The sequence below is a fragment of the Anomalospiza imberbis genome, chromosome 2 (assembly GCF_031753505.1).
Source record: "Anomalospiza imberbis isolate Cuckoo-Finch-1a 21T00152 chromosome 2, ASM3175350v1, whole genome shotgun sequence".
Classification (NCBI taxonomy): domain Eukaryota; kingdom Metazoa; phylum Chordata; class Aves; order Passeriformes; family Viduidae; genus Anomalospiza; species Anomalospiza imberbis.
The window spans coordinates 51181679-51207484 of record NC_089682.1 but is presented as its reverse complement, the minus strand read 5'-3'; the positions used below and the strand labels follow the sequence as shown (position 1 = coordinate 51207484).

Genomic DNA, 25806 nt, shown 5'->3' with positions numbered 1-25806 from the left:
AAATTTTCTGAATCAATTAAAAGTTTTTCCTAAAGGTGTTTTGTAAATGGAAGTGAATTTGATCTTGGGGAGTGGAAGATGCTGATTATGGATCATAGGGAGCTACTGCCAGTGACTGCTTAATGTAAGTATTTCAGAATTTAAGTTAATTTCATTAAGGACTTTTGGGTGAGCATTCACAGGTCAAAGTGAATTTGCAAATAATCAAGTTATAGAAAAGGTTTATGCATAAATTCCAGATTTCTTAGCATCATATCTTTATTATGAAAATGTTGACAGAATGATACAACATATTTCTTCTAGTCAGGAAGGGGAAAAGTGAAAATGACACGCAGTTGTTAAACAGGTATATATTAAATGTGGACTGTGGCTGATGTGTATGCTTCACTGTGAGGACAGCAAATACTGCAGACCTTTGAGATCTACAGCAAGTAAAGCAATAGGAAGTCAGTTCTTAAATCCCTTCTCTGTAGAAACATATAATCCAAGCCATTTGGAGGTAAATTATTTTTGAATTTTAAGTTATCAACTGATCTCTTATCTTAAAAAGCTCAGCCGAAACTATGAATAATTTCAATGGTTCTGGTGTATCTCTACCCACAGTTTAAGGGCTACTTTTGCCTTACAGTGTACATACCTGTAGTTACTATTTTTGTTGTAAAACTTGTATTACTAAGCAGAAATTCTAATTATAGTACTGCAGTGATATTTTTTGAAAAGAAAAATCAAAAAAATTGGTATGCTACTTCCTGTCACTTTTACCTTCAAGGATTTCTTTTTAAACTGTATTTGCTAGGGATGTGTTTGCTCTTGTTTTATTCTGCATGCACCACAGTCTATATTTTTGAATATGAGGTGACAGTTGTTATGATGCAGGAGTGGTAGAAATTAGGTCTGGAGTAGGAAAGAAAGTCTTGGATTAAACTTTCCTGCCAAATGAAAGCTCTTAACTTCATGTCATAGTGAGAGTTGGTGCTTCTGTTCTCACTGATGGCTCTTCACTTGTCTCACAAATTCTTTTAGAATCTGATCTGTATGAGACTTGTTAAGAACTTTACATGTATTACCCACCAAAAATATTGTTGATTGCAGAGTTGCAATTTTTAAAATTGCCTTTTCCTGTTAGCCCTAACACATGGGTCTCACCTGTGATTTGATCTTTTCCTTCCAACTACATGTCACCTGTAGTTTCAAAACTTCAGGTACTGTTTTTTCCATATAGGTGTAGTCTACTGAATGTGTGAAAAGTTTCCCCTTAGGGAAGGAAAAGGGTGGTACTATGTAACTTGTTACACTGGGTATACTTAGTGCTTTCAGATACTTTAGTTTGGAAACTTGAAAAATACATTTTATCTCTCTGACCCATGGGAAACTGGATTTTTGGCCTGTGCTTTGCACCTTGAAGGGATGATACTACTTGATTTTTTTATTATTTTTATTTTTCTTATTTGGGAAGAAGTTGGGAGACAGCTGTTCTTTGCACCTGGAGCCCTGCAGAGTGTGGTGTTTAGGGAAGAAAAAATGTTTAACAATCATATATGCTCTTTCTACCACTATGGGCATGTATAAAAAGGAGGGAGGCCTGCTAAGAGCTGCTGTACTGTCTGTTCTGCCATCCTTTGGCTTGGTCAGATTGGGATGAGTGGTTCCCTTTACTGCTTCAAGGGGAGGGTTGAACAGTTCTCTGGTTGAAGAAAGGTTTGTAATTATTGCATGCAGTAGTGGCTGTGCATTTTACAGTGGTGATGCACTTCCCATCCTTTATCTCTCTGCATGTTTCCTGAAAGGGAAGGTGTGTAAGAGGTTGATCACCGTGGGTTACCCATTTTATCTTTACCCATTCTGCTGTTATGTGCTTTCAGCTTACAGACATAATCTTGTGTGAGAAATATTGCTACACAACTTAAATCTACAATTCTACCAACATGTTTCTAAAAAGCTCAAGACTGGAAAATATGTACATGAGACAGCAGAGTTTTGTGCAGAGTAAAGGGGAGCACTTGGTGTTTAAAGCCAAGGAAGAGCAGCATGGTGCTTAGTGTGTTGGTTTTACAGAATTGGCAGTATTGGACAGACCTCTGGAGCTCATCTAGTCCAAGTTCCCTGCCAAGGCAGGGTTACCTAGAGCAGGTGACACAGGAACTTGCCCAGGTGGGTTTGGAATGTCTCCAGAAATGGAGACTTCAGTGGGCAGCCTGTTCAGTGCTCTGCCACCCTCAGTGTAAGGAAGTTCCTCCTCATGCTGAGGTGTTTTAGTTTATGGCCATTGCTCCTTGTCCTGTCACTGGGCACCACTGACATTAGTCTGGCACCCACCTCTTGACAAATGCCTTTGAGATGTTTATATGTGCTGATGACATCCCCTCCCAGCTTTCCCTTCTCTGGACTAAACAGGCCCAGCTGCCACAGTCTCTCCTCATAAGAGAGGTGCTCCAGAGCCCAAATCATCTTTGCAGCCTCCACTGCACTCTCTCTGGTAGCTCCTTGTCTTTCTCGTAGTGACGAGCCCAGAACAGGACACTGCTCCACATCTGGAGCACTGTGGAGATGTTTGTACCTTGGGGGATGCTGTTCTTGTAAAGAAAGATGGGGGTGTCCCAGGTGGATGAGTTACGTGTAAACTGGTTCAGGGGTCCCTTAGGATGAGCCCTTAGCAGACTTAGGGCTGTCAGGGTTTGTTGGGCCGGGCAGGGCAAAGAGGATCTCGGCACAGCCGGAGCTTTGGGACTCCGCCGTTGCTGCCGGCGCTGAACGGGCCCGGGGGAGCGCTGCCTGCTCGCTGCCACCCGGGCAGGGCGGGGCTGCCTCAGCCCTGCACTTCGCCGTTCAGAATGCGGTCCCGGCACCAGCCAGGCCGCTTAAAGGGCGTGAGGGTGTTGCTGGCTGAGCCCCGGCCCGGGGCCGGCGCTACGAGTCCCGGCAGCCCCCGCGGGCCGCGCCCGCCCGGGCGGTGCCGGGAATGCGGGCGGCCGGCGGAGCCATGGCGTGTGAGTGGGAGCCTTTCCCGTCCCTCTCCTCCCGCGGTCCCGGCCCCCGCCCCGCCGCGAAAGGCTCCGCGGGCCGCTGTCCCGGGTGTCCCGCGCCTCCCCGAAGCCCCCGGCCCCGCCCGGTGAGACCGGGAAAGGCCTCGGTCCTAGGCGCTGGCACAGCCTGTGGAGTAGTGCGGGGAGAAGGGAGCTGCGCTGGGCACAGACCGGGATACAGTGCTCGCTCTGCAGGGCTCAGCTCCTCAAGAAACGCGAGCAAAACGGGCGTGCTTCGCTTCCGGTGTTCTAAAACAAAACAGCAAGCATGTTTTGTAGTGGTGCAAATGTGTACCATTATTTTACTCCGTTGTGCTTTTATCTGGTTTCGGCCTACATTGCTTTAGGCTTTTCCTGAGAATTGCTTTTAACGAAGGTTTTGTGGCAAGGCTGGGAGCAGAGGTCTCTCTACAGCCCTGCTGCACATTTCTCTGCATTTCTGTTGCTCCCACATCTGAATGTGTTAACTGTGACACAAATTCATGTGTTCTGTTGTGGCTGAGCTTCATTTTTGCACCTTATTGAACTTCAAACCTGAGGCATATAGTGTTATATTTATATATAGGAAGATAATTACCTTAATTAAATTTCCTGGTGTTTTAAACATGATGGGTTTTTTTCCTAGTGCATTTTTTCTCTTTTATTCTGAAATGTAAATCTTTTAAGCGGCCAACTTGTCTGAACTCAAACACGTTCCACAAATGCTGGGAAGTCTTTGACAGATCCCTGATATGATTATCTCAATGGGTCTGGAACCTATGGTTACACCTGTTAAGAATATCAGATGAGCTTTGTTTGCTCAATAGAGCCAACACTAAAAGTCTCTCACATGAAGAATGGCAAAGGTAGCAGTTAATCATTTGCTTAACCTCTAGAAATTAGCTGCTTAGCTACAGAAGTAGGAAAAAAGATGTATCTCGACTGCTCCTGACCCAGTCTTATCTTAACTTGAACCAGCTTTTCCAGTTTCCCTGACCACTGGGACTGTGTTCTGTGTTGCTTCCACCTTTGTCTTTTTCTTGTTGTGATCTTTGACTTTTGATGGGGGAGTTTTCCAGACAGATGAGGTGCTATGAAACTGAGATACTTTTTTTTTTTTTTTTTTTTTTAATAAAGCCAGAGAGGATTGTTTGGTTGGTGTTTGTTTTAAAGAAAACAGTTCTACCTGCTCAGGGTGTGTTTCCCTACAACCTGGGGTACTCAGAGATTATTGGAAGGAAATCCAAGGGGTATGCACAAAACTTGGCTACCTGGAAAGCCTGCAGTTGTATATCCTTGCTTAGTGGGAGTAGAAGCTTCATAACACTTGAAACTTGGCCAGAAACCAGTTTGCTAAAAAATTATCAGGAAAGATGTTAACCTTCCTTTGTTTTCATGGCCATTTCCCAAGCTAGGTGTGAATTGAGGCATAAAAGCAAACCTTTATTTGGTGCTTCTGGGATTGTCCAGTCCTTTGGTGTGCAACAAGAAGATGGGCTCCCACAGAGCCCAGCAGCCTGTAAAGGAGGGGCTGGGGGGACCTGTGCTCTCCCTTTCTGTAACATGGCTCCTTCCCCTGGAACATGGCCTGGGTGTTGCTGGCACATGAGCTCTGTGATCTTTGCAGGGTGGTGGCCATGCATGGCTCCCATTGGCAAGCCTGGGTTTCATTGCTCTCCCTGTGTTAAGAGACTGTTTCCAGTGCCAGAGAGAGGCTGCACAATGAGTTGGTAGTGGTTTGTGCATATGCTTATATATTAAATCATTTGTTTTCTTCAATGGTCGTTACTGAATTCAGAATTGGAAGAATTTCCTGGGGGAATTCTGATGAATAGTTTTTTTCTTTTCTGCCATCAGCCTTCCGCCTCGCTCTTATCCAGCTTCATGTATCTGCTGTTAAATCAGATAATCTCCAACGAGCCTGTGGACTGGTGAGAGAAGCATCAGCTAAAGGAGCAAAACTTGTGGCTCTACCTGTGAGTAAAGATCATGGCCTGCTTAGCCCTTATGTTTCAAACCCTTCAGAATCTCTTTCTAGTGTTATTAATGCAACATATATTCCTCTTCCTCCCTGGATTGCTTAGATGCTGTATGAGGCTTCAAAATAAAACTAAAAGCTAAAGAAATCCCAGGGGCTGTATCTGGCAGACATTAGGAGGTGGGGAATGAAAAGGGAAACAAAAAACAGGTTGATCTTTTTTGTAGTGTAAGAGTCTGGTAAAGTTTTTACTGGTTTAAATCCTAGGCAATGCCATCATTGATATATTCTGAATTCAGGTAAGTGACACTTTAGTTTGAATCTTTGCTGAAGAAGTGTAGAAAAAGGCAATTTTTAGCTAAAGAATGTTGACATGAAGGTGAAAGACCATACACAGTAGCTCTCTTTGCTGTAAGTATTCCAGATCCATGAGAAACAAAATAGACTTAAAATATACTTCCAGCAGGTCATCAGGTCATTTGTAGCTGAATTATGATTAAGACACATTTCTCTTATGACTTCCATGTGTGGAAATAGCCACTTAAAATGATCAATCACTTCTGACTTACTTTTTGAACTTTAGCCGTAATTATTTTGCTGAATTTTCACACAGTGGGTGTGCTGGCAACAGTGGGTAGGCTTCTCAGTGCAGCTATGAGCTTTTCTCCTCTTTTCATGGGGGTACTTGTGTTACTCCTGTACATCTGACACAGGAGTGCAAAGTTCATCTCTGGGTGAACTTTGGGTCTCAGTTTTACACACAGAATGTTTTCTCTCCTGCTGTCATGGGGGAAGCATTGAGCAACCTTCCCAGCTCCTCTGTGCTAACATGGTTCTTGTGTTGCAAATGTGATCATTCAGTGTTCTGCCTGGGCCTCCTGTGTAGAGATTACTATTATTTACTGGCTTCATCATGTGTACAAACATTGAATTTTCCAGACTTATTTAGCTGAGATACTTTGTCAACAAAGATTTATGCTTTTAGAATACAAGTTGTCAAACATGGGCAAGGCATTTCACAGACTTTTGGGAGATACCTTTTGTATTGACATTACTGCATGAGCATGAAATACTGTCCTCTTGTTGTTTTGTTTTAATAATTTTATATAAAGGAAAGTAACTCATACTGAATATATGAAGATGGAGGCAGCTGGCTTTGCTTTCACTTCTTTGAAGTTCAGCCCAGATTTCAAAAGCCTAGGAAGCTCATTCTGACAGCCTGCAGAGAGTTCCCTTCCTGCTTCTTCCATCTACAGGTTGTGCTGTGGGCTAGCTTATACCTGCTGGCCTAGTGCCCTGTATAGGGAAGGAAAAAAACCCTTTCCAGCTTGGGTTAATTTATTCCACTTCAGTAGAACCTATCTCAGTTGTTGCGAAGTTTGCTTGAGCAGATAAAGCAGAAATGTTTATTGTGTTAGTCACAGCTTGATTTTTTTCTCCCTTTTTCTGTGTGGGGCTGGGGGTGTGTTTGTCACTTCTGATGAGCAAAGGGAACAATGGAGGTGTCTGGGCTGGGAGTCCCTTCTCACAGATGAGAAGTTGCTGCCACAGTTTGATAGCCTATCTGTGGCCTCCAGCTGTACTCCTCCTTCAGGGTACAAGAAAGTGTTGGGTGGAGTGTCTCACCTGTCACAGAGCTGGCAAGTGTAATGCAGGGTGAAAGTGCCTCATGTCTTAGGCATCTCAAATACCACTAGCCCACCTATCTTAGGCATCTAAACTACTCTGTAAATCTGACTGTGTAAAGATTACATGTCTAGTTCTAAAGGGATGGCAAATTTTTAACTAAGGCTGAAGGTGGAGGACACTCTTGAGTTGTGAGGAAATAGTGTGTAAAGGATTGTTTTAACAAAACAGTAAGTAATTTAGAGAAATGCATGCTTTTGCAAATGTCCTTTTAAAAATGAAGCAATCATGGGCTGTGGACGAGCATGAGCATTTCACAGTTTTGAGAGGATCTACTGAGCTTGTAACTTGTCAAATGAGCTGTGTTGAACTTGGCTCCTCATTCTGATGTGAACATCCCTTGTGTTCTTGTTAAGCCCAGAGTGGTGAATGTGCTGGCCTTACAGCTTGCATATAGTCTTAGCTCATGTTCTATTTGGCATGCACTCCACAAACACACCTTTTTTGGTGTGTTTGAACACATAAAACACAATTGTTCAAGTCTCTCTGGTCTTCCTGGCACTGAGCTCCTATAAATTAAACTCCTGTAACCAAAGGTTATTTGAGAACATGGTTAGAGAGGAGTTTGAAAAGTTAGGTACATCTCATTGTAGTGGTGTTACTGGATTTTAGCTTTTTTTTTTTCCATTTAATTCTAGGAATGCTTTAATTCTCCATATGGAACCCAATACTTTAAGGAGTATGCAGAGAAGATCCCTGGGGAATCCACACAAAAGCTGTCAGAAGTTGCAAAGGAGTGCAGCATATATCTCATTGGAGGTAGTTTACTCTTAGTGACTATCTCACTGGGGGAAAAATGGGCAATGTCTGTTACTGCCATTAGATCAAAATTACATAAATAATACAGTGGGGGAAATCTCTGTTCTTGCCCTTACAAAGGATCCATTCCAGAAGAGGATGGTGGAAAACTCTATAATACATGTACTGTCTTTGGGCCTGATGGTGCTCTGCTGGCAAAGCATAGGAAGGTAAGATGGCAGAATATTGTTATGAAAAGTTTTCTCAGCAGTGTTGCACAAATTATTTAATCGTATAAAATAATCTTATACCACTTAAAGGTGGTATAAATCAGTAGAATCTTGCATTAATAATAAGTTGTATACATCACATATGAAATTTCATGCTACTTTTATTTGGGGCATGTAAACACCACTTCAAAAAGTGGCCATAAATTTGTTCTGAATAAGGATGAAAAAATGCTAGAAGGTGCAATTGGCTTTCCCTATATGCTGGGAAAACCATGATAAAGAGTAAAACCTGATCCAACTCATACATCTCTTTACCCTGGCCTAAGTCTAAAACAGTGCCACTTGAATGGGATCAGGATTTTCCCTCAGCTTCCTGATGGATTTAGTCCTTCAGTTATAGTAAATACTGTTCTTCACATACTTTGTGCTGTACATGTGGTTAGTGCAGACATGCAGAGTCCAAGTTAAGCTGTCAGTGCTGTTTGTGGTAGATGTTTTCTTTCTGTCATTTTCCACCTCATCATTGCTTTGTGCCTTCTGGAAAACTGCCTCCCATTTGTAACTCCAGAGTCAGTTTTTCTTCATGGACTATTCTGTTCATTCTTATCCCTATTTTCTGTTCATGGGACTGTGCACACAGGGATCACTCCATGAGTGAACAACTGTGGATATTCTCAGTTCAGTCAGAGAGAAAAAGAGAAGGTTTTCTAACCAGGTGAGAGCCTGGGAGACAGTTGGGAAAGAATGTAAATAATTCTCTAATCTATATTGTTGTTCACACTGTTTATAGATAGGTTCTGCCACCGTGCATCATTCACTGCACACCAATGGTGTGAGTGTTTTTACTCTAAGACCAATGAAATTAGTCTGCACGATGTTCTCTATAAATAGAGCGGTGCATTTGAAATAAATCGGAGTTCATTCTCTTTGCCTTTGATTTGGAGTAATTTTCGTTCCCGTCCTGCTCTACAGCGACAAACAACAGCTTATTTCTTTTTTCTAAGGATAAGCCAAAAGGATAATGCAGGGTTAATTGGAATAAATAAGGTGGTGCAAGTATTAATTTATTCTGTTTGCTGATTCTACATTAGCATCACTTACTAGATCACCTTGTGCAGTTCTGTGTTGCCTTCCACCTGTCACAGCAGAGCAATCTGCAAGCCCAGGAGCTGCTCGTAGAGTGAGTGCAGGCTTGTGCTAAGGACGAACAAATAATAAAACAAAACCAGCTCTGTTGTTAGGAGGCTTCAGTCAGGAGCAGCACCTTCCACTGCAAGGGAGGGATAAAGGCAGCTGAAGGCCCTCAGAGGCATCTGCATAGCTGAAGTCATGGGAACTTTATGGCTTGGTGAAGGTATTTTCTTGAGAAAATACAGGATTGGGACTCAAATGTTAGAGACAAATCATTAGGTCAAGACATCTGTTTTGCATGAATTTACAACTTTAGACATGTATATTTCTGTATAGAAGAAAATACTTTAAATCTTCTTTGGGGGATCTAACAATCTTAAGCAACGTTTACTTTGGATCCTGACAAAAGAGTAGTCTAGATAACAGCAGAAAACACATGCCTAAAGAGGCTCAAATACCAAGCAGAGAAATTGTTAGTAATTGTTATTAATCATAGTATAATTGCAGGTTCATTTGTTTGACATTAATGTTCCTGGGAAGATACAGTTCAAAGAGTCTGAAACACTGAGTCCAGGGAATAGTTTTTCCATGTTTGACACACGTGAGTATAAAATAAGCTTTCTCTTTAAGGACCTCTACTACAGTAAAACTGTAGTCACTCTGGAGTTCTCTTCGCCCTCCTCCTTTCCAGCAGTGGATTTTTAGACTATCAGACTGGGCATTTGATGACAAATATAGTTTAAGTTTGCATCAAGTGTTTGGGTCACTTCTGAAACTTTTAAAAAGGTGGTGTGGATGCAAAAGGACAGAGGAGTAGAAAGGGTTGAAACATATGTCACCCCCCTTGCCTTAGTTAAAGAACGGTCCTATTGATTTGTTAGAAGTTAATGGTATTTTTTAATAGCAGTTACAGCTTGAAAATAGTTCTTATAAAACATGGCCTAGAAAGAAAATATGTAACAGCTACAATGGTACCTTGCTCCACATGAGGATGATATAATAATGGAGAAAATTAACTAAATCAAGGATCCCATTCCAGCCTTCTTGAATCAACCACCTCCGATAAAAAAGCAAAATGCCTACTCCTTCCCACCCCATATTGGTCAAAAACTGACAGATTCTGTTAACTGAGCTCTCCAAAGGGTCTTGTCTGCCACAGTCATTTTCTCCTCCTTGCAATGTGCATGCTCTAAGAAAGTACATGACTATTTTTAGTCCATGAAAAGCAGGGAGTGTTTCCTTTTATTGAAAAGAAAATAATTGAAAAAATTGCAGCTAAATGAGAGAGGAATATGTTGCACAAAGACCTGATACAACATGATTTTGTGGAAATGACCTTTCTTAAAGGGTAGATAAGACTGCTCTCACACTCTTTCTGTCCTCTTGGAGCATGAATTCCCCCCCAACAACAGCCAGTGCTTATTGGACACACATTTAAATATAGCTCCTCCTGTTGCTGTGAGCCATGTAAAGTAACAGTTGGCAGGATGGCTACAGGGAGTCTTGTGCTTGTTTTGTGTTTTGCTAGTGATATGACTGCTGTCTCTTGTGTTTTGAGAACAGCATACTGCAAAGTGGGCCTGGGCATCTGCTATGATATGAGATTTGCTGAGATGGCTCAAATCTACGGCCAGAAAGGTGAGGCTGGGTCACCTAAGGGAATGTGGGGAGCCGTAGGGCCGGGGCTAGCCAGGGCTGGTTCTGGGTGGTGCGTGCTGGGTGATCCCTGTGACCAGGCATTCCTTGATCCATGTGATCAGGCATTCTTATCCCTGCCCAGTAACACAAAATGCATCCTGTGGCCAAGGCTCTTACTCAGATGAGTGACTTCTCTCATAGAGTAAAGTAACCATCACTTCCTGATCCACATGTGGTGGTGCAGTGATGGAGTTGGGTATCCCCACCACATCTCTTGGCTGATGTAACCTGTTATGCATGGACAGGCTCTGTTTGGTTCCATTCTGGGCAGAGTCTGGGAAGTATGGAAAGAAACCTCACCTTGGGTTTCAGTGTGAAGGCCACTCTTCCCCTATTGATGCTTGGGTTCTAATTGTCTCTTAATAAAGGTTGCCAGCTGCTGATATATCCAGGGGCTTTTAACATGACAACAGGACCAGCTCATTGGGAACTCTTACAAAGGGGACGGTAAGATCACATTAAAAGTTTATCCCCCTATTCTAGAGGAGCTCTGGTGCATGGACCTCAACTTTCTTGTGTTCCAAATGACACTTGTGCTTCAGAAGTGGTGCTGCAGGGCCATTCCACTAGTGGAGCTATACCATCCCTCAAGCCTTGCATGGAAAACCAAAATGATTTTGCTGTCAAGGAGAAAAGCAGGAAATTCTCAGCCTTTTCTCCCTCCTGCCCCTGCTATGCATTTCAATGACCCTTTCCCATGGCTTTATAAGCACCCTTCACACACAGATTCTAGAGAGAAGAGCCAGTAACCATTTGGGAAGTGCTCTAATTACAGGTAGAAATAGACTCTGAGATTCCTGAATGCAGTATTATTTATTCATTTGGTCAACTTCAATCAATTCTGCTACATACTGAAGGAATCTGTGAATTACATGATATTCTATGTACTAACTCTGGAGGCAGGTGCTTAGAGACTTCTCTTTCCAGGGTCTTCTTTCTCTGACCTTTGTATCATTCACAGTTTGGGCCAGTCAATTAGAGGATATATAGCTTGTCCTTCAGAGTGGATTCTTTCTCTTCTGCTTAATTAAATGGTATTATAAAAAACAATTCTTTTCACTTTTTCCCTCCCTTCCTTCATTTTTCTGTGAACACAGAGCTGTTGATAATCAACTCTACATAGCTACTGTATCTCCTGCTAGAGATGAAAAAGCATCCTATGTTGCCTGGGGACACAGCACTGTAGTAAATCCATGGTGAGTTCAATAAAATAAAAAATACCACCTTTTCTTCGGTAAAAAAATATTTTAGTTGGCAGTCACACTTCAGTCCTACTTTTCCATCTACTGTTAAAAGAGCAAATTCTTGGTAAAAAGCACATGAGACTTGAGCCTACATTCTCAAGATCATCATTTAAAACAGCCAAACTAAAAAAAAAAATTAGTAAACTAGAACTAGTTTCAGTATGTATTCATTTTGGTAGTAAAGATGCTACTTAGTACTGGGATTAAGCATTAGTTGAATTGCTGACCTTGTCACCTTGTCCCTGAAGTTCAGTCCATTATATGCTATGCATAGGGTAATTCTCTTAAACAGCTTACACAGATCACATTTCCTCAAAGAACAACACTGCTTTGACATAAGAAAGAACAAGAAGAATGTCTTCAGCTAGAGAAGAGAGATTCTGGCTTGAGCAGAAGTCACACAGGTACACAGGAGGTAAAAGTGACCAAATCTTCAGACAGATGTTTTTCTTTCAGATAAATCTACTGATAGCTCACAAATCTACTGATAGCTCACTTCCAGTTGTTTGCACAGTAAGAAAAGCTTTGTCTATGTCTTAAGCTTTTAACTTTATATGATGAAAACAGTGACAAAACACTTGGGGGAAACATGATCATGTTCAGTAGCTCATGCAGAGTAAAAGTACACTATTAAAAGCCATTAAGGTCTTCAAAGGAGAAAGTGTTCATCTTTGCCAGTGTTGTTCCTTTCCCCTTGAGGTATGCTACATGCTCACAGGCAGTGGTTCTCAAAGTGGCTTTTACCACAGTTCTTGATCTTTGAAAGACACTTATGTTAAGTATGTATATATCACATAGAAAGTGCCATACATAAACCCTGGAAGCCAATTCTATCATGCCAGAGTTATGGATTATGATGCTATTTTTAGGACAGCCCTGTAGTTACAGCTGTAGGCATCCAGGGTAGGAACTGCTTTTTGTACAAACAGCAGCAACTGCACTGATGCCTTGAAACCAATGTGTTAATCCTGTGAACAAATGTGCTTAATTTTGCAGGGGTGAAGTCATAGCCAAAGCTGGGGCTGAGGAAACAGTTGTATACACAGATATAGGTGAGGGAAAAATTGTTTTTGTTTTTTCCCCACTTTTTTTTTCCTTGAGTACAGGTCATGACACTAAGGAGAGAGAGTTTTTAAGTCTGTGGCCTTACATATGCAACTACAGATGATGCAGCATTCCTCTGCCTTGTCCACCTTTGCTAGGTTAAAGCAAGAACCAGCAGCACTATACTGTTCTACATACAATATTCTATAGCTGTACTCTTCTAGCTCAGTTCCTTAGGAAGAAGGTGCCACCTTAGGAAAGAGCAGAGCTGAGGCTTCCTTCAGCCCTGGCTGCTCACTTGCAGTGCCCTACCACCTCATTCTCCATCAAAGTTGCTATTTTCCCTGTCCTACCTCAGAGCAAGGCAGGAGCTTTCTTTTTTGGCTGCTGTTCTCTTAAGTCTTTTTTTCTCTCCTGCAGATCTAAAGAAACTTGCAGAAATACGTCAGCAGATTCCTATTTTAAGCCAGAAGCGTTGTGATCTCTATGGTGTAGAGATGAAAAAGTGAAGCTGGGTGAAGAGGGAAGGCTCAGCTGTCACAATGGCTGTTGCCTTCATCTTTGGAAGGATTTCCTTCGTAGTTGCTCCACAATTTACTACCTAATGTGCCAGTTAAGAAAACACCACATAACAAAAACTTGGTGCAATTCTAGTATGACTGAAATATAACTTTTGTATCTCCTCTCATACTTAAGTATTTCATAGTATTTTACAGCTAGGATAAAGATGGAGGTGAAATCAGTTCAACACAGCAGTGATTAACATTGATTTTTAGGCATCGTAATGTTTTAGTTACCTTCTGAGGGCTGTTTTGTAGAACACAGAAATGGAAATCTTGTTCTCTGAAACTCCCTCTCAAGTCAGCTTTGGTATTATGAATTTTCAGTGAATTGTCAGAAAATCTAGAAGCATTATCTGTCCTTTTTCGATGTACATGACTTAACCAAGGTCCCTGAATGCCCTACTTTTAACTTGGGAAGCTTAAATTTTAACACACTGAGCAAAACAGGCCAAATTCTGCTCTGCACTACTCAGGACATTGCAAGAAGCTGCCAGACAGAGCTGCTCCTATAGAAGACTCTGTAAGTTTTTGGTTCATGTGTTTTGTCTGGATCTGTGTATTAAATTCTCATTATGGCAAATCCTATTCATTGCTGAAGTGACATGGGTTAGTTACAGTGTTGTTACAGTAATTCACACGTTGGCACACCTTTGCTCTCTGTACTGCTTCCTTAATAGAATGTCTGAGTGGGTTTTAATTCTGCTGCCTGGAAAAGGCTGAGAGCAGTCAGGTTCGAAACCCTCTTGCACTAAGTCCTTCTGCCCACAGTCTCCCAGAAGACTGCTCAATGCTTGAATTCATTATTGCTACCATGGGCAGCTCCCATCCACTGCAGGGAAAACATTCCTTACGGTGCTGCTTTTGCTGGAGACAAACTGATTGAGAAAGATGGCTTTAAAATACTGCAAACCAGCCAAGCATGTTGCACTTTTGGTTTTGGGGTTTCTTTTTTGAAGGAAGACATCTTTTAATGTAAAAAGAATGTACAAATTATGCTTTTTATTCCTTGGAATGAAAAAAAGAAGCAACTTACCAGCCTTCACTGATAAGCTTTTGGTTTTCCAGCAGCATAAAACAGCCGTAAGGCTAAAAGAGATTTCAAAATACAACAATGGGAGGGAGAGGTTTTGTCTTGCTCTACCTAATGACATTTCCCCCAAAACCGTCTTACATTTAATTCATGTTCACCAATCCTCATCTTCCCACAGTTTTTTGGGTTTGTGGGGGTTTTTGTTTTGGCTTTTTTTTTTTTAAACATTTTGACTTCTCTGCAATGAGCTTGGTGTGTTTTATAAACAAGAACAAACATTCAGCCAAGCCGTGACACATCCTTCCCCTCAAAAGCCAGATCCCACGATTCCACTCGGTGGCATTCTGTATCAGCAGGTATTTTTGGTCTGTGCTTTTCACTGCATTTTGGTGTACACGCCAAACTGGAACTTTTAAGAAACAAGCCACAGAGCACAAGGTAAAATGAAGGTTTATTTGTTGAAAAATAAATATTAAAAAATTAACAATTTACCATTTGAGCCAAGTCTCCTGCATTAGTGCTTCCCACATACTCAACAACCCCTATCCATGATGGCCATTGCTGGGCTCCAACTTCTAAGTCATAATTATTTTATCTCTTGCCCTCCCATCTCTCTACTAGTTCAGCACACAGGAGTGAATAAATACTACCTTTGGAGGATTAAAGTAGTGCAGGACTCTCATGGGCTGACCACTTAAATCTGAGAAATGCAAAATGCAGTTTGCAACAGGTAACAGAATCTGTGGTCTGAACTCTCCTCCCCTGGAATCCCAAATGGAGAGGATGGATGAAAATCTATTACAAGCTACTTTGGTGAACTCAGCTGAAGAGCTGACATGAGCTTGGTTCTTTTCAGTCTATCAGGACAACTTCTAAGCACCTTGTTTTAGTAGGGTATTTAGTAAGGTCTCCAGTGCACTGCACTCAGAAGTGATGCAAATGGGACTGTGAATTTGTGAGGCTTTCACTGTAAAAAAGTACGTTGTCAATTCTTAGCCACAGTACTTGAAGCAGCCAATACTCAACCTTTGTGTTGGTAGAAAACAGGCACTTTTAAGTATACATATGACACATATGCACCAGTATTCTGTAAGTACATGAAACTAATCAGTAACAACTCTGAAACAATTTCAGAATTTCAGTCTGCAAGAATATAAATTATTTTTGAAGAAATGACAGAAAATTGGGCAGTGTTAGGATTGCTGGGCTGGGTAAACCTGCATCTAAGCTGCTCTTGGTAGTTCCAGAGTAAGTTGCAGTATAGCTTTCGAGTGTATGCTAGTTCCCTCTTCCCATTCCATCTGCAGTTAGATCCTAGTAATTCAAGTCACATCTTAGAATCATGGAATATGCTGAGTTGGAAGGGGCCCATCAGGATCAGAGTCCAACTCTTGGCCCTGTGCAGGACATCCCAAGAATCACACTGTGTGCCCAACAGCATTGTCTCCGTGAACAACAGGGACCATACATGATAAGAATTAAGTTGCTAGACAAATTGTATGTAGAAAAAACTTCCCAGAGTATACCTCTAGGATGCATGGGCTTTATCCAAGTCTTCAGTACTAGTTTCCTACATAATGTCAACTTTTGTTTTTAAATAGCAGTAATACATGTCTCGCTTCAAAGTTCACATGAACACCTGGCTTAAAATAAAACCTTAACTGTAGCAGCCATTCACAAAAAGTCCCTTTCATCACAGGGATGCACCTGCATACACACATTGATACGGTCACAGTTACTCAGATTCCCAGCCCTCCTGGCTTGATTTCCTTTCCCCTGTGATCTTCAGCTCTCAACATCATACCTCTGTGGGTGTTGGAAGCAAGCAGAGATTGGATTTGTTGATTCCATGTCTCCTCATTCTTTCTTAAAGGTTGAAGTAAGAGAAGATGACAAGGAGTCAGTCAATTATCAGTTCTTTGTAGACTTAGAACATAAGCACAGAGCTCACCACTGCAGAGAACACCTTAATCAAAACCTGTTCTTATACATGTCAGAGAGAGATACTTGAAGGTAGTATTTATTTTTTCAGTTTACAGGTGATATGTCATTTACAAAAAAATTACAGACAATGCATCCTTTCAGTGCAGTTTCAAACTAGTTGAAGAACAGGCAAAAGTCTGTGATGATTTGGAATGCTAGTAATTGACAGCACATGCTTTTTTCCCTTAATTGATTGGGTGGGGTAAGGAATGGGGTACAGATGGGGTGATGAGGAGAAAATGCCAATGTAAATAAGGCCATGCGAATAAAAACTCCTCGGAGAACAGGACTCATCAGCCTGGCATATTTTTGTTCTCAGATAGTTGATGCAGAGATTGGAAGTTGGAGAAGACATTTGACACTTGTTACGTTCAGTGCCCCTAGAAGCTGCCAGTACCTTCCCGTATCTTCCATTCTACACCAGTGCTATGATTTCAGATCACCTAATGAGCTACTAAAATAATGATTAAATCTTTATCTCTGCTCTCTACCATTTGCATACTCAACTGTAGTTGCTGGGAGAAAGGAAGGTCAAGTTGAAAATGCAAGGTGCTGCTGTATGGTGGCACAACTACAGACCAAGACAGTTTGACTACAGCATCATTCATTTCTTTAAAAGGTTAAATACATTAGACAATTCACCACAAGCAAATCTATGATTTCAGGAGGGAAATAAGACCAAACTAGTGTGTCATAAATTAAGCTACATCATTTGCATGAGGTTTATCCAGCCATACGAGACCAGGGAAACATAAGATGGACTGACTTCCACACCAGAAAGATCAACACAAAGCAAGAGGGCCCTCTGTGAAGTTCCTAACGAGAGGAAAACTCTTTCATAATTTGCCCATCTACTGTTTCCAGCACAGTTGCTTCCTTTCTACAGTATTTGAAATCTTGGACAAGACAGGGTCTACAGAACAAGAAAATGAGTGCAGTTTGCAAATCCATTATTGGAAGTTTCAGCCTATGCTTTGTTCCTTACCTCACTTAATCCTGCCAAGGGGCTCTTAAAAGGAGATCATAACCCAGCAGTCTCTAGAGACTGAACAAAATTTAGATAGTCTATCAGCTGCTACACTTATGCAAAAGCATCAGAGATTACAAAGATTATATGCAAGCATGACCTTACCTTTTGGAGCTTGACTCCCAGCAGTGCTTTCTGTTCTTGAAAGTCCCTCTGAACCCTCCAGAACAATTTCCTGTGACATTCAAGTAAGGACTGCTGCACAGGAATACATTTTTTCTTCCAGTAAAGTCTACACTGAAGCAGTGTTACCTGACCTCCTTCCCCAGCCAACCTTTTTCCTAGCTCTCCTATGCAGTACTCTAGGGCTTTCTGAGGTGAGAATAAGGACTATCAAATTAATTCCCTAATAGCTGCCACAGGACTATTTCTAAGGAAGTTATGCAGAGGGTGGAAGGGGATTTAAGGGAAGATTGTGCATGCTTGCATATATTTACACATATCCTCTCCACATCTACTGACTTTAAAAAACCCTCTATTATTAAAGTTTGAAAATTAATTTTTGCAAAATTAAAATCAACCCTCAAGGATTAATTGGATATAAAACCTGTTTTACAGCACTGACTAGTATTACCTTTAAAATCAACAGGAAAAAAAACCACATGCTGTAATATTATTTGATAAAGCAAAAATCACCCACAACATAATCACCCAAAATGAACCAGTGTGAAGTTTTTATTTGCATGGCCAAAATATGTTCTTTTGGTTCCCCTGCAACTTTATTTCCCTTAACACACTCTAAGGTTTCTGCTGCAGAAGGAACAAGATGCAGCACTGCATACTTCCTTGAACAACCACTCCCACAACATCTAAACATTTAACAGATGTAGCAAATGACGACACCACGAAGGGGAAAAAACTAAGTTCCACCATTCAGCATGGTCTGTAACAGTGTCTCTAGGGCTGGCTGAAGTGGGCAACTTCACTTTGGAAGGTCATTTCCTCCTTGTTTCTTTACAGTGTTGGTGGTTTCAATCCATACTTCTTTGCAACTTCTGTCTGAGCATAGGCAGCATCACAGAGTGAGTAAAGGTGGGCCATCTCCATTTCTGATTTGGCCAGGTTGATAGCTTTGTTGAACATTTCAATGGCTTTATCCAGATTACCTCTGAAATAAACAAAAGTTTAGCCCATTTAAGACTACCAAAGCAATCTTGTCATCTCTAAAACATCTTTTTTTTCAGGACTTACACTCTCCACCGTTAATAACTGAAAAGGATTTCAGGAGGAACCACCACAAGAACTTGTGGTGATGCTGAGTAAACTCAGAGAAGTTGTTACCAAGTGTAAGCAACTAGGACAGCTGTTAAACAGCCTTCCTCTTGAGAGCCCCCACAGGTGATGGTGCAGGATGAAATGTTCTCCACAGAACACCAAGTTCACTACAAAGATAATGCTGGCCAACTTAATGAAGTCTCATTTCCCCTGAAAGGACTTGGTATACAAAGGAGGAAAACTTGCACAGACAGAGGCACATGATTTAAATAGGAAATGCTTGCAAAATTTCTGATGGCAATAGTTGAATTGTCTGTCCTTGAGAGGACTAGACATATTAAAAAGAGACTCTGTACTGTACTGTCAGCGACACCCCAAACCTTTGTACAGTTGCAATACAATGTTACAGAGCAGGGCATTCCTCTTTCCCTCCAGAACTGTGAACTGGAGTCCTGTTGGCTGCAGGAGAAAACAGCACAGGATCCTCAGGACAGACAGTCCAATGTCCAAGGACAACATCAGATATACACAAAGCCAGGTAATGACTAAGGAAGTCACTTTAAATGCAGAAGGGATGTATTTAAACATACACAGACTCCTCTGCACGTTGTCCATTAAGTATGAAATTGGTGATAAAAAGTTGTCAGACCATAAATCACAATTATGCCACAGAGAATGCAAATGCTTTACCTAAGAGTTACAGAACAGAAATCAGGACTTTGGGTAAGAGCTGGCCTTACAGGACACCAGGGAGAAGATCTCAAGACCTAGGATCCATGAGGAAATTTAAAGAACTACTGTAACTTCAGAAGTAACTAAGAATTCTTAACACTGCAATTCAGCATTACCTTTGCACTTCAATCGTTCCCATGGTCTCATATGCAAAATCACATTTGTTATCAATTTCAATGGCCTTGCTTATGAGTTCTAATCCTTTGTCTAAATCTTGCTTCCACTGGAGCTGAAGTAAACTACAAGAGAGAGAAAATTTCAAACTGGCTTCACATACTCCTCTCAAAACCCTCATCATGGTAAGCTAAACCATCCCAAATGTATAATGTATTTAATTTCTAATGCAGGTACACAGTAACTTAGTAACTTCATGATTTTTAAAAACACCTATTGTAGAAGTCACTTTCAATAAGCCACTTTACTGCTTTAATGACTCTAAAGAAAGGCAAATTTTTCCCAAGAGGACTTGGTACATGTTATTTTATCAAAGAAAAAACTTCAACACAAAGCTGAAACTAATAGGACTAAAGGAAAAGTCAGATATACTTCAAGCAGATACTCAATTAGCAATAAACACTGATGAAACTTTCCTGAAACTTATTTGTGGCTTAGTCAAGACAAAATATAGAAATACATTTAAGAGCACAAAGATGCTTTCAAGTTATTTTTCCTGGCTAAATTTCTAAACATAAACATTCAATTCAGGTTGGATATGCCAACTGCTCTCGACCAAAAGGACTGCAAATTCAATACATACCCTTTATGAACATATGTAGTGGCATTGTCTGGCTCAAGGTCAATGCATTTATCATACATTTCATCAGCCTTGCCAAACTGCTGTTGATCAGTTAGTGCCTGAATCAAAAGATAAACCTGTTTGTCAATAAGCAACCAAAGGATGTACTCTGCGTTCAGCTAATTCTAATTAAAACCGTATTGACAATGTGAGATTGGATGTAGTTCATTTATGGTAGAGCAGGCCAGACACATCAGTTACCAGAGTTAAGTTTCAAAATTGAGGCTTTTTTTCTGTGCTTTAAATGCACAAATTACTGACCACACTGCCACCTGTAATGGGAGATCCACAAGCAACATGCTGTGTGCTGTAAATTCTAAAAGTCTGTACCTGCAAGCTTCAACTCTTCCTTTTTCAGATATACTTCTTTCAGAAGGAAATGCATATATATTGCCAACCTACTTAAAATCAGAATGTCTCCTGCTTCCTACTAAAACCAGCAGTGCAGTCTTAGAGAAGAAATTACAGTCTCTATTACAAGTGTACTCCCAACAGCTGTTCTACACCACTACGTGCCAATGGTAGCAGAACAAAAATGTCACCCTAGTTCCACACATCTGATTCTCAAATTACCCAGAGAATCCCTGACATTCATCAACTGAGATGCCACATACATGCAGGAAGGAGGGAACCATGCAGGAATAACCTCTGTTTCCTAATAACCACCCACAACTCTCATTATTTACATCCTGCTCCACCAGTTCCCTGGTACCTCTTCTGCCCCAGAACACCCATAACCATAAATGCAAGTAGTTAACTCCAGGCAGCATGTCTTATCTCAGAATTTAGTGTCACAAATCTTCATCTGTTATTTGAAGAAATGGTATATCCAAGATAAAAAGTACAAGAGAATGCAGCATTTTCTTTGAGAGGGAGAAAAACATACCTGAGCATAGAGTGCATAGCCCTCAGCACACTTTGGGAATTTTTTTATGACATCTTCAAAGCCTTTCATGGCTGCTTGCACAGTCAAAGCATTACTTCCTGTATAAGCTTGGCGATACTATTCCAAAAAAAAAAAAAAAAAAAAAAAAAAAAAATTATGCCATTACCAGACTGAAAAAGGGCTGATCAGGCCTGTATCCCAAGTGTTGCCTGCATCATAATAATTCAGTTATTTTACATAAGCTAAGCGAATTGGGATTGTTCAGCTTGGAGAAGAGAAGGCTTTGGGGTGGTCTAATTGTGGTCTTCACATACCTGAAGGGAGCTATGAGAAAGATGGAGAGGGATTTTTCACAAGAGTAAAAAAGAGTAAAAATTATTTTTTACAAGAACATGTAAACAGGACAAGAGGGAATGGATTCAATTTGAAAGACAGCAGGTTTAGCTTGGATATTAGGAAAAAAATTCTTGTCAAGGTGGTGAGACACTGGAACAGTGCCCAGAGAAGTTGTGGAGGCCTCAACCATAGCAGAGTTCAAGGTCAGGCTGGATGGAGCTCTGAGCAACCTGGTCTAGTGGAAGGTGTCCCTGTTCATGACAGGGGAGTTGGAATGAGATGACTTTTGAGATCTCTTCCAACCCAGGCCATTGTATGATTTCATGCTAAGCTCCAGAAGGTGACATGCCCGTACATCCTACCAAATCAGGTTTTGGGAACCTGTCCAAGTGTCTGGACTTGGAGAGGAAAACAGATGAAAGAAGGAAGTCATAAGGCCTGATAATAGTGATAGCCTCCCTCTATTTCAAATGCTTAGAAATTCCAAAGTTGGCATTCCTCCTTGTTCACACCATGCAAAAGTGCCCTGACAAGATTCTTGCACACTGAGTCATTGTGCTAGCTTGAAATAGTTTGTTTCCAATTTCTTGATGATGACCATTTTCCACAACAGTAAAGCTTTATTAAAATAAATTTTAAGTGCTCCAATTAGAATCAAGATTTTTGTTCCTCTCTCATAGAACAAAAAAAAATGTTCTACTCTTTGAACTATGAGTGTTTCAAAAGAAAAGCAGCAAATCCATACTCCTACTGAAGAACCTTATTATTAAAAGACAGAGATGTATGTTGCCCTATTTTCCTGTTAAATTGGAATAAACCAGAGAAACAGAGTGTTTTACAGAGCTCTTTAAAGCAAAAGCACCCACAGAAACCCCAGCACGTTACCTACCAGAGCGAAACATTTCTGTGCTTGCGCCAAGGCAGAATTGGGTCGCAATTGGATACATTCATCAAAGTCTTCCACAGCCTCCTCAATTTGGTCAAGCAGGATTTTCAGCTAGCCAGAATGAAAGAAAATCCTATTTCTCTATTTCATCTGTGCTTCAGACACTTACATGATAATTCAATTAGCGTCAGTTACTCATATCATCTCCAGTTCAGTTGCAGAACTGCCTAGAAACCTACAAAATCCGTAACTAAAAATCACTGTTATAACTGTATTATCAAAGCCACCAGTGAAACTTTGGCTACCTACACAAGCAGGCAATGACCCTGAGTAGGGACTGAGAATGCTTGCATTTTAGACTGTTGTCATCATTGTGTCAGCATTATGACCAGTCTCCAAAATTACGCAGTATTTTCTCAAGTTGTTTTGCCTCTCTGTAGCCAGTATCTGTGGACTATTTGGATATTGAAACATTTTAGCTTTTCCAGCTTCTACTTCAACTTATTTTGTTGGGTTGGGTTTTTGGTTTTGACATTCTTTTCCTCCACAGAAGCAGAGTCCACATCATCATTCTCTTACTTTACTGTGAAGCTACTGTAAAACATAAATTTTCAATCTGCAGAACACTTTCCTTCCCTTCAGTCAACACACAGCACCATCTTCATTTCTGAGCACTAAAGAGGTCTAACAAATTCATGGAGAAAAACCCTTGATCCATGGAAGTCTTCCTTACAAATATTACTTAGCCTGTGTATGCTAGTGTTCCTTTTTTACTTCCAGCACCATTCATCTTAAAGGTCTGTGGCAGCAGGCTTCTCTAGGGCTAGAAATTAGTCAAGGACACAGCAGTGTCACAAGGCAGGGAGGGATGAGCTGAAGAGATCCAAGTCCAGGGCCCAGGGCTGCAGGGGTTATCAGGGACACGTTACCTCTGCTGTAACAAAGCTTCCTGCTGTGCAGATGCTGCTCTGCCACCCAGGCCCCTTCACAGAACAGCTTTTATTTGCTGTAAATGTAGACAAGCCCCAGTACTTGTAAGTCTCAGTTCATATCATAGAGGGCGCTCCTACAGCTACACAAATAAACTGCTGTTGCCTTACCTGAACCTCCAAAACACCGTGTGTTTATCCCAGAAAAGCTCCCTATTAGGAGTTCATGTTTTTCTGCTACAAACAGTATAAAGTGTCTCCAACCACACCGTTTCTCCTTTCAGTATATACTGAAATAGCCAACTGTTGGGATCAAATCTCTCAGGTTGCTTACTTGTCCTCGATGGTGGTAAACATCAGCATTCTGAGGATCAATGTCAGCAGCCATGTTGAAGTCCTGAGTGGACAGCACAGGCTGCTGCTGCTGCATGTACATGCTGCCCCGTTTGATCAGAGCGTTGGCTCGCAGCTGCAAAACACGGCCAGGGAAACATCAGCCATCCCAGTGTTTCTCCACATTTCAGACTTCATTACAATCCCAGTAAATTTTTTTGTTTGACTTGTTTCTCCCACTGACAGGTTTCAATTACTTTAAGCAGGAGTAAGTTTCATAGTGACCCTAAATAAATGAGCTCCCTTACTTAATTTCAAAAATGTCAGCCTGTGCTTCCATCTCAGTGGATTTCCAAGCCCCCCCAAAATCCTTCTCAATTCCTATGTTTACAAATACATAAATGTTTTTTGCAGCAGCTGAATATACAAATGAAATTAAGGTTTTTCCACTTATCCAGACTGGATAAGCCTCCAATTCATTCAGCTTCCCTCTTCTTTAGTTTGGAGTACTTATCACCTTCAGTCTGCACTATTCAGTACAGCTGTCTCAAAAATTAACAAGCCCTTGAGAAAAACAATTTGTCAATAACATAACAGTAAATAAACCAGTATACTCCCATTAATATATCTGAAAATTTGGACAAACAACTTCTTGAAATATATTGCAAGTTTATTATCTAACTACTCAATCCCAACTACAATCCAGGTGTGACAGATTCTTACCTTCACATTTGCATCTTCCATGCTGATGACCTGATCTAGGTCTGGTTTGGCAGCACTTGCATTGCCAATAAGTAAGTAGAAAGTAGCTCGCAGAAGCAAAGCTTCTGCCATGTATTTTCCCTTTGCTTCAATTTCTTTTGTGCTTTCACTGATAATTTTGTCATAGTTCTCTTCTTCCATATATTGTTTTGCTCTCAAATAGCCAGAGCTGTAAATGATGTAAGAACAGTTTTATATATATATATATATATGCATTCACTGAGCACTGCAATTTCCATTCAGATGTTTCATCAAATTCTTACAAATACTAACTTGTGCTATACTTCTACAACACCAGCACAGTCCCATTGGAACATCCATTCCTGGATGGAGCCATATAAATGGAAAACAATTTACATAAGAACTGGCCAAATTACATTGGAAATAAAGAAGAAAAAATTTTTAAATTTTAAAGGTTTTAAAGGTTTTTGAATGTGAGCTTCACTTGTCCCTTGAGGTTTTTTTTCACATGAAGCACAGCAATAATCTCTGGTTTAAAACAAGAAGGTGGAATTCATGGACAGGAAAGTGAAATATTAAACCTAGAAATGTGCAGCTTGTATGTGGAAGAAATGATTTAATAGCAAAAAATTACAGCACTGCCTTGTTCTCAGCGGTATCCTGGATTCAGGGAATCTGCCTGTAGATCAGGACATTCTCTTTTACTTCAAAAAAAAAAATCATAATGCTGTTTGCAACGGTTTCCAAACTGACAGCACTGCTATCTTCCAAAAATAATCTGGAAAGTAGCAGAGTAAATAAAAGAACCATTTATGTGGTGCTCAGGCTCCACTAGAAAACCACAAAAAACCCCTGCAAAAGCGAATTTTTCTGTGCCGAACAAACTTTTCATTTATGGGCAATTTGATTCTAGAAAGATAAAACACCATTTCAGCCTCAGTTGCTGTAAATGCATGTTTTCATTTAAAAAACATCCATTCATTTAAAAAACATCCCCTTTTCCTAGCTCATCTTCTCCCTGCCAGTCCAAAGGCTAACTTGCTCTCTTCCTTGGAAATGCTCCTTCAGTATAAAATATTCCTTGCCCCCAAAGCATCATTCAGCCCTCTCCATCTCCTAAGATCCTTCTCCCATCTCTTAAGATTTACTGTGATACCATAGTAAATAGTCAGCATATTTTCCCAGTCTCATTGTCCTTCCTCGGCTTAGTGCAAGTTTGGAACTAGCCAGTCAGCTTTCACTAAGGTTTCACTAAGATATCATTTATATTAAAGGAATCTCCATGCCAAGTACTACACAAACAGCAGCACGTTACACTGAGCAGAATGTCTAAATACTGAAGACTTAATTCCAGTACCAAACAATTCTCAACTGTACTGCACACTCACTTTTCTTTTACTTCAGAAGCCTCTCCCTCCTTGTCCTTATCTTCATCTGATTTCTCACCCTTAAGCAAAGGTTGGGAAATTATATCATCTGTGAAAGAACTGAAGTAGGATTTAATGAACTGTGGTGAGGGCATCAGAGGCTCCCGATTCTGAAACAGAGAAAGGTAATTCCAAGTAATTAGGAGGTAAGATCAGATGGTAAAGATGGAAATGGATAGCAAACACAAT

The 25806-nt window shown here is 40.8% G+C and overlaps 2 protein-coding genes across 5 annotated transcripts in view; one reads left to right on the top strand and one right to left on the bottom strand.

Annotated features, from left to right (window-relative positions):
- The first annotated feature begins 364 nt into the window (after window positions 1–364).
- NIT2 (nitrilase family member 2) lies at window positions 365–16988 on the top strand. 4 transcript variants are annotated; one of them, XR_010996202.1, is made up of 11 exons: window positions 365–446; window positions 4860–4978; window positions 7305–7425; window positions 7546–7634; window positions 9273–9366; window positions 10329–10403; window positions 10832–10910; window positions 11561–11659; window positions 12704–12759; window positions 13172–15074; window positions 16218–16988. XR_010996202.1 is itself a non-coding variant. In XM_068180970.1 (10 exons), exons 1-10 carry the CDS (start codon window positions 374–376, stop codon window positions 13258–13260), a joined length of 894 nt encoding a protein of 297 aa, XP_068037071.1. In that variant the 5' UTR covers window positions 365–373; the 3' UTR covers window positions 13261–16988. The 4 variants fall into 4 exon arrangements, 2 of the variants coding, with proteins under 2 accessions (XP_068037071.1, XP_068037072.1); XR_010996203.1 differs by having other exon boundaries at window positions 13172–16357; window positions 16647–16988; XM_068180970.1 differs by having other exon boundaries at window positions 13172–16988.
- The window catches only part of TOMM70 (translocase of outer mitochondrial membrane 70), a 23124-nt gene continuing 13666 nt past the window's right edge, over window positions 16349–25806 (bottom strand). Inside the window, exons 5-12 of the mRNA XM_068180969.1 lie at window positions 25579–25727; window positions 24191–24398; window positions 23469–23603; window positions 22209–22316; window positions 20984–21100; window positions 20059–20156; window positions 19418–19540; window positions 16349–18462 (exon numbers count right to left, since the gene is read on the bottom strand). Coding sequence (XP_068037070.1) covers window positions 18309–18462; window positions 19418–19540; window positions 20059–20156; window positions 20984–21100; window positions 22209–22316; window positions 23469–23603; window positions 24191–24398; window positions 25579–25727 — 1092 coding nt within the window. The 3' untranslated portion in view covers window positions 16349–18308. The remainder of the gene's footprint in view (window positions 18463–19417; window positions 19541–20058; window positions 20157–20983; window positions 21101–22208; window positions 22317–23468; window positions 23604–24190; window positions 24399–25578; window positions 25728–25806) is intronic.

Coding starts and splice junctions, on each gene's coding strand:
- NIT2 (XM_068180970.1), top strand. CDS start 374: ATGTGTATGCTTCACTGTGAGGACAGCAAATACTGCAGACCTTTGAGA. Junction 7,635..9,272: donor TGCTGGCAAAGCATAGGAAG/GTAAGATGGCAG, acceptor GTATAATTGCAG/GTTCATTTGTTTGACATTAA. Junction 10,404..10,831: donor TCAAATCTACGGCCAGAAAG/GTGAGGCTGGGT, acceptor CTCTTAATAAAG/GTTGCCAGCTGCTGATATAT.